The 8,135-nt window shown below is 40.1% G+C and overlaps 6 protein-coding genes across 7 annotated transcripts in view; all 6 read left to right on the plus strand.

The window, feature by feature from the left end:
* Positions 1-4,079, plus strand: part of LOC107745490 (histone H2A-like) — a 12,115-nt gene extending 8,036 nt beyond the window's left edge. The window contains exon 2 of the mRNA XM_016559377.1: positions 4,065-4,079. The gene's annotated coding sequence lies outside the window, so the exon portion shown is untranslated. The remainder of the gene's footprint in view (positions 1-4,064) is intronic.
* LOC107745494 (histone H2B) overlaps positions 1-8,135 on the plus strand; it is a 29,120-nt gene that overhangs the window by 17,438 nt on the left and 3,547 nt on the right. The window lies entirely within an intron of this gene.
* The window catches only part of LOC107745492 (histone H2B-like), a 15,291-nt gene that overhangs the window by 3,631 nt on the left and 3,525 nt on the right, over positions 1-8,135 (plus strand). The gene's annotated exons all lie outside the window — the stretch shown is intronic.
* On the plus strand, positions 2,626-3,203 carry LOC107745484 (histone H1-like). Its single transcript, XM_016559372.1, has one exon. The coding sequence runs from the start codon at positions 2,690-2,692 to the stop codon at positions 3,134-3,136; it is 447 nt and encodes a 148-aa protein (XP_016414858.1). The 5' UTR covers positions 2,626-2,689; the 3' UTR covers positions 3,137-3,203.
* LOC107745491 (histone H2A-like) lies at positions 3,505-4,094 on the plus strand. Of its 2 annotated transcripts, XM_016559380.1 has the most exons (2): positions 3,505-3,954; positions 4,024-4,060. In XM_016559380.1, the coding sequence occupies exons 1-2, from the start codon at positions 3,667-3,669 to the stop codon at positions 4,051-4,053; spliced, it is 318 nt and encodes a 105-aa protein (XP_016414866.1). In that variant the 5' UTR covers positions 3,505-3,666; the 3' UTR covers positions 4,054-4,060. The 2 variants fall into 2 exon arrangements, with proteins under 2 accessions (XP_016414866.1, XP_016414865.1); XM_016559379.1 differs by having other exon boundaries at positions 3,505-4,094.
* Positions 6,568-6,924, plus strand: LOC107745497 (histone H4). Its single transcript, XM_016559386.1, has one exon. The coding sequence runs from the start codon at positions 6,598-6,600 to the stop codon at positions 6,907-6,909; it is 312 nt and encodes a 103-aa protein (XP_016414872.1). The 5' UTR covers positions 6,568-6,597; the 3' UTR covers positions 6,910-6,924.

Genomic DNA, 8,135 nt, shown 5'->3' on the forward strand with positions numbered 1-8,135 from the left:
AACATTATCTGTGATGTACATAAATCAACTAAATCTACAAATTTTAAAGCATGTAAATGAATAAACAATTTGTTTGTTGGTTCGTAATAATCAACCCTTTTAACAATCCTAATTGCTTTCTTTTGTAACATATATATTGAATTTATATATGTTTTATAAGCATGACCCCACACCTCCACACAATAAGTAATGTATGGAACTATGAGTGCACAATACAATATACTGTATATAAAGTTTTTTCATTCAAAATATGTTTTATTCTATTTAATATTGCAATGGATTTGGATATTTTTGTTTTTACATGGTTAATATGTGGTTTCCAACATAATTTATGATCAATTATAACATCCAAAAATTTATTTTCATACACTCTTTCTATTTCCTCATTGTTAATCCTTAATTTAATTTTGTTGTTACTTTGTCGATTACTAAATATTATAAACTTAGTTTTACTTAAATTCAGTGAAAGTCTATTATCATCAAACCATTTTTTGAAAACCATGAGTTCGATTTCCACTGTATTCAGAAGTTGTTCCAAGTTTTTCCCCGAACAATATAAATTTGTATCATCAGCAAACAAAACCATTTTTAATACTTTAGACACTTTACAAATATCATTTATGTACAGTACAAACAATTTGGGGCCTAACACCGAACCTTGCGGAACACCACAAGCAACTTTTATTACATCTGATTTAACATTATTTATTTGTACAAATGGATATCTGTCATTGAGGTAACTTTTTATCCAAGCAAAGGCTTTTCCTCTTATACCATATCTCTCCAGTTTCATTATTAATAAACCATAATCAATAGTGTCAAACGCTTTTTTTTAAATCTAGGAACACCCCCACAGTATATTAATTATTATCCATTGAAGAAGAAATCTCTTCTACCAGTTCCATCACAGCCATTGAGGTCGACCTGTTTGTTCTAAAGCCATACTGATGATCACTTATTAATTTGTGTTTGTCTATAAAATTATCAAGCCTGCGCACAAATATTTTCTCTAGAATTTTTGAGAACTGGGAAAGAAGAGAAATTGGTCTATAGTTGGAAAGAAGATGCCGATCTCCACTTTTAAAAATAGGAATAACTTTCGCTGTTTTCATATTACTTAGGGAATATGCCTGTTAAAAAAGGACAGATTACAAATGTGTGTAAATGGTTTTACTATATATTCTATAATATTTTTTATTAACGACATGTCAATGTCATTACAATCAGTGGAATATTTGTTCTTACAATTATTAACATGTAAGTACACAACCCCTGTAGATGATTGGCTCAGCTCTCTCCTCTCTCCGTTGTTAGCATGCAGAGATTCTGATTGGTGTGTCATCAGTTTTGCTACCTAATGTTTAACTTACTCATTGTTAAACATTTTGAAAAATGTGTCTTTGTTTTGAAAACCGAATTAATGGTTTGGGGAAAATAGTGCCAACTAAAATAATCAGTTATATTATCAATCGAGAAAACTGCAATACGACTAGATTCTTACCTAACTCTGCTATTAGTTTCCGTGATCGGCATCTTATTGATTTCATGTTATTGTCACGGCTTATATCCATGATGAAAGTGGAGCGAGCGGTCGGAGAATCGGATCACCAAACAATTACGCGATGAATCTCAGACATATCCGCACGTGATTAGATTTCTCAGAGGACTTCTGAGTTACCTGAAAAGCAGTAATTATCTGACTCACGAACAAATATAAAAACAATTCGTTAGTGAACTGGGCCGCGCTTTGTGGATTTGACTCAAAAGATCCGGTTCATAAGAGTCATTTGTTAATGAAGCCGACTACATTGGCACTCTGCGTGCGCGTGCAACCATCGTGCAGTTTATTAAAAGACTGTTTTTGCCATTATTTTGCGTTACTCTGTCATCGCCGCGGCTGAAAAGTACCACATGAAACACTGCTTACATTTATATTTTATTCTATGATAATTCTGGGGTGGCACAGCTTTTTCTTAGGGTGGCAGTTGCCACACCGGTAGATCCGCCCCTACTCAAAATTAGATGAAAGATACACACAACCTTGTCCTTTACCGTGCACACGCCGTGGATTTGATCTGACGGTGTTAAAATAAATGTTCACTTGTAGCAATCTTTAGTCTGTAAATAATGTTTAGTGCCTTTACTCTTTGTATACGTTGTTTTTACGCCACTAAACTATTGTACAACTCCAATTTCATTCAAAATATGAAAGGAGAAAACACAAGCACTGGTCGCTCGTGGAGGAACACAGACACTGAACAGAGCGAGTTGAGTCTACACGGTTCTCATGCTGTGGTTAAATGCGCAGCGCCGCCCAGTAGGGATGGGCGATACCTCTTATTTTTCGATACGATACCGATATTTTTCAAGGCAGTATCGTTGATATCGATACCGATTCGATACTTCTGCACTAAACTTTTAAATTATGAAATTTATGAAATTATTAAATTACTAAGAGTAAAATGGGTAATGAAAACAACTTAACTTTATGTTTAAAACGCATTTTAACCCTAAATAAAATGCACCTTAGTATCAATATTTTTTGTTTGAGTATCGATACTTTCGATACTCGCGTCAGTATCGATATATCGATACTTTGTATCGATATGCCCGTCCCTACCGCCCAGCAGCGGCTCATTGTTGATCATCAGTCAGTTTGTGTTTGAGTCCAGATCCGATCAGAGAGATCATGGCAGAAACCGCTCCAGCAGCTGCCGCGACCAAAGCGGCCAAGAAGAAAGCAGCGGCTAAACGCAAGACAACGGGCCCAAGCGTCAGCGAGCTCATCGTTAAGGCTGTGTCCGCATCTAAGGAGAGGAGCGGTGTGTCCCTCGCCGCCCTGAAGAAAGCGCTCGCTGCCGGTGGCTACGATGTGGAGAAGAAGCCCGCAGCGAAGAAACCTGCCGCCGCTAAGAAGCCCAAGACCGCAGCAGCGAAGAAGCCCGCCGCTAAGAAATCTCAGAAGAAGGCCAAGAAACCCGCTGCTAAAAAGGCAGCAAAGAGCCCCAAGAAAGCAAAGAAACCAGTGACTCCTAAGAAAGCAGCAAAGAGCCTTAAAAAGACCAAGGCAGCCAAACCCAAGACGGCGAAACCCAAAGCCGCGAAGCCTAAGAAGACAGCAGCCAAAATGAAATAAACTCAGTCATTTTTTACATGTGTTTTATCAAAACGGCTCGTTTAAGAGCCATCCATTAATTCAAAGTGAGAGCATTATTTCTGTTCAGTGTCGCGTAATGTTGCATTTGGACGTTATTGATATGAGAATTAATGTTCTGCTTCAAGTCAGACATTTATCTTGAACACTTTATTATGCTTAAAACTAATTAAATAAATAATAGGTGAGACAGGTTGATGTAACATTTAATACACAAAGGTAATTGAAAGTGTTTTACATAAAGTCAAAAAATGTATATAAGTAAAAATAAAGGAATACATAGAAAAATAAATAAAGGTAAACAAAAAAAAAGCTCGTAAACATGGTTAACATTGTGCTTGAGGGTCAGTAGCAGAAAGAGGGTGGGGTTTGAAGTTCGGAGGGAAGTTCACTGATTGGCTTGGAACGTATTCAGACTCCAGCCAATAGGAGACTGGCTTTCTTTTAAAAGTAACGTCGCAGCTCTCTGTATCATTCATTCTTTGAGCTGTGTTGTAACAGTTGTTAGCACAATGAGTGGAAGAGGCAAAACTGGAGGAAAAGCCCGCGCTAAAGCCAAGACTCGCTCCTCCAGAGCAGGGCTGCAGTTTCCCGTCGGTCGTGTTCACAGACTTCTCCGTAAAGGCAACTATGCTGAGCGCGTTGGTGCCGGTGCTCCGGTTTATTTGGCCGCTGTGCTCGAGTACCTCACTGCTGAGATCCTGGAGCTGGCTGGAAACGCCGCTCGGGACAACAAGAAGTCCCGTATCATCCCCCGTCACCTGCAGCTGGCGGTGCGCAACGACGAGGAGCTGAACAAGCTTTTTGGTGGCGTGACCATCGCTCAGGGCGGCGTGCTGCCCAACATTCAGGCCGTGCTGCTGCCCAAGAAAACCGAGAAACCCGCCAAGACCAAATAAACTGAGTGAAGTTTATTCTCAAACCAAAGGCTCTTTTAAGAGCCACACATTTTCTTCATGTGAGAGCGATTTTTCATTCAGTTGGTATAGATCATAATATAAACCCAGTTTCAAATTAATTTATTTTATTTACATTTAAAACAAGTTCTTATAAAAGTGACATTTTATTTAAAATTCCGTATAGTTCTCTTCAATGATGGTTTTATTTCTCTAGTTTTGTGAAAATGTGGTCCTTGAACAATTTTAAAGTAATTTTAGCATGCCATATTGCATTTAAATTCTGCAGTACTATAGTTATAATAATAATTTATGCAGACGCTTTTATCCAAAGCGTCTTACAGCGCATTCAGGCTATAATTTTTTTTTTTTTTTTACCAGTATGTTAATAATTTAATGTGTGTATTAATAAAAAAAAAAATCACAATCTGGCATACAAATTTAAGACCGACTTCGCCTATTCTGTTTTCATACAAAAGTGAACAAGAATGCAGGACATTTAGGCGGGAACCAGAACCTGTCGTTTCTTGTTTGAAAACCGGAGACGCACATTCATTGGTCAACTGTCATTTTGAGGCCCTAGACAATAACCAATCAAAAACCATTGACTCTACGCCGTCCAATGAGCGCATGGCAGCTGTAGACTTAAAAGAAGCGTTGAGTTCTAGTGAGAAACTTTCTCGTAATAATGACAGCCTAATCCACAAAAAAAAAAAAGACTTACTCGACGCATGCGCAACGCAAGAGTGACAGCACGCTAGCGACATCTGTTGGTCAAAGCCATGCAGGAACACCGCAAACATTGCTTTGTTCTGTAATCTAAAGTGTATAACGCTATAGTCTGTCATTAAATAACGATTTCAGATAAATTATCTGTATGTAGTCTTTTGTGTAATAGTTACTCTGCCAGATAGTTATGGCTTCAAACATTCCAGACCAATATTTCAGTTAAGAAATCCAGGCATTTTATGAAGAAATGAAAAATGAACATCTATTTATTAAGTTTATATGTGTAATGGCTTTCATTTCTTCATAAAATGCGTGTGATTTTTGTTGGAATATATTCTTCTAGATATCTGAAGCCATGATCATTGTCTGGCAGAGTGACTTGTTGGTAAGTGCTACAAATTAACAAAAGACTACATACAGATAATCTATCTGAAATCGTTATTAAATGATAGAATATACTCTTTAGATTACGGAACAAAGCAATGTTTGCGGTGTGCCTGCATGGCTTTGACCAACAGATGTCGCTAGCGTGCTGTCACTCTTGCGTTGCGCATGCGTCGAGTAAGTCAACCAAGCAAACCGCCCGTAAATCCACCGGAGGTAAAGCCCCGAGGAAGCAGCTCGCTACTAAAGCCGCTCGTAAAAGCGCACCCGCTACCGGTGGCGTTAAGAAGCCTCATCGTTACAGGCCCGGAACCGTAGCTTTGAGAGAGATCCGCCGTTATCAGAAATCCACTGAACTACTGATTCGCAAACTGCCCTTTCAGCGTCTGGTGAGAGAAATCGCTCAGGATTTCAAGACGGACCTGCGCTTCCAGAGCTCCGCTGTCATGGCCCTGCAGGAGGCCAGCGAGGCTTATTTGGTCGGTCTGTTTGAGGACACCAACCTGTGCGCCATCCACGCCAAGAGAGTCACCATCATGCCCAAAGACATCCAGCTGGCCCGCCGCATCCGCGGAGAGCGCGCTTAAATCTCTAATTACATCAACCATACAAACCCCAAAGGCTCTTTTAAGAGCCGCTTTAATATCACCATGAAAGATGATTTCCATTGGTTTACGGTAAATGTATGTATAAAGAGTGTTTATTAACTCACTTGGGTGTGTTTAAGTCTAGACCGTTACAGTTTAATTTGGCTTTAATTGCATGTCAATCTGTGTACTAAAACAATCAATGTAATAGATATGCAATGCGCATAATGAGAGGAAATGTTCTACAGCTAAAAAATAAAATAAAATAAATGAAAACAGCTCTCAGTTCATAGTTTAGCAGAGAAGTACAGGCTGTATGTATTCAATCTACACGCACTGCTTTTATATGGAGAAAACCTTGCCTGGTACTGTGTTGGAGGAGCCCCTGGCCTGTGGAAGCTGTCCTTAAACATTCCTCTTCTGCTATCTTATGACATTCCTTACTACAAATAAAAAAAAGCCTTTGAATAAGCTTGAACACTTGTGTATATGCTTCTTTTTTTTTTCATGTGGCCGTATAACGTTATATTCCTGAGCGAGGGGCGAAAAGGCTGAGGCTTTCTAGATTATTCGACAATTAATCTAAAAGCTGTCAAAATGTTTGTTCGGTCCTGCTAACGGAAATGGATATGCTCGAATTCGTGTTAAGAAATATCTTTTTTTTTTTTTATAAACTTATTGAAATTAATTTCCGGATTCAAGCATTTGGAAGACCTAGATTTGGATGACGTTTAGTACCGCCCATGATTGTGGTTTCAACTAGGTCCTGTAAGCAAGCATAAAAGCTTCGCCTCTAAGTTATCTCTCGTGCATCTGTTATTGTTGTCAATAGAAGGTTGTAGTTGAGATGTCTGGAAGAGGAAAAGGCGGTAAAGGACTCGGTAAAGGAGGCGCTAAGCGCCACCGAAAGGTTCTCCGGGATAACATCCAGGGCATCACTAAACCCGCTATTCGTCGTCTGGCGCGCCGCGGCGGCGTCAAGCGTATCTCTGGTCTGATCTATGAGGAGACGCGCGGTGTGCTGAAGGTGTTTCTGGAGAACGTGATTCGAGATGCTGTGACCTACACTGAGCACGCTAAAAGAAAGACCGTCACCGCCATGGATGTGGTTTATGCTCTGAAGCGACAGGGACGCACTCTGTACGGATTCGGAGGTTAAAAGATTCCTGGAGAAAACACAACCCCAACGGCTCTTTTAAGAGCCACCCATGATTTCATATAAAGAACAAGTTTCTAATTTGTGAAACCACCGCTTTAAATCGTTCTGAATGAATGTGTTGTGTTTTACTTTTTTAATTGATCGTTTTGAAATGCAGTGGAGGACTGGTCATCTGAAACGCCGTCTGAGCAATGCGGGCTGGCCCGTTACATGCCTAAATAAGGAATTATAGTAGATTTGTGTAATTCTGTCAGACCAAGCAAACGCCCATTTCATTTAAATGGAAACAACTCTACAATATTATTCTAATTGCATTTATTGAAAACATGTATTTGAAAGCGGACTTTGTGACAGTATTGTGTTGTATGTTTTTAAGTTAGTAAGTGGTGTTAAAAAATGGTATTTGCAAAGTATTTGGTGTTGTATTGTGGATCGGGTAATTTACTGTTAGTCCCAATAACCCTCCTGTTAAAATGCTACAGTAGCGGAATCTGCAGCGTCCGTGGTTATTGAACAGTTACTTTCTTGTGTGCGTCTTATGCACGTTTTTGAATGCAATTACAACGAACCACGAAACTGTTCGCAATATTTCACATATTATATCCCGGAAAATGCTGGACAATTAAACAAAGACACAGAATCGAATGGGGGATGGTAGTTGACATACGTAAGGCGATGGGCGGGATTTACATTTAAAAGAAACTGATTGGCTGTACTGCGGATCAAAGAAAGTAATGTGGCCAATGAAATCATTCTGTGGGTTGGTCCATGGATATACGCAATCACAGACCGGCATTTTCCCTTTTTAAATTAGCATAGGGCAGTGCATAAACACCCGTTTGTTCTACCGAAATCTATTCAACGCTAAGTGTTTCTGAGAAAAGCATCATGCCTGAACCAGCAAAGTCCGCGCCTAAAAAGGGCTCCAAGAAGGCCATCACTAAGACCGCAGCGAAGGGAGGAAAGAAGCGCAGAAAGTCCAGGAAGGAGAGCTACGCTATCTACGTGTACAAAGTGCTGAAGCAGGTTCATCCTGACACCGGAATCTCCTCCAAGGCGATGGGGATCATGAACTCTTTCGTTAACGACATCTTCGAGCGCATCGCCGGTGAGTCGTCTCGTCTCGCTCACTACAACAAGCGCTCCACCATCACTTCCCGAGAGATCCAGACCGCCGTGCGTCTGCTGCTGCCCGGAGAGCTGGCCAAACACGCCGTGTCTGAGGG

Source organism: Sinocyclocheilus rhinocerous, unplaced genomic scaffold (genome assembly GCF_001515625.1).
Source record: "Sinocyclocheilus rhinocerous isolate Xijiao unplaced genomic scaffold, SAMN03320098_v1.1 scaffold3851, whole genome shotgun sequence".
Lineage (NCBI taxonomy): Eukaryota > Metazoa > Chordata > Actinopteri > Cypriniformes > Cyprinidae > Sinocyclocheilus > Sinocyclocheilus rhinocerous.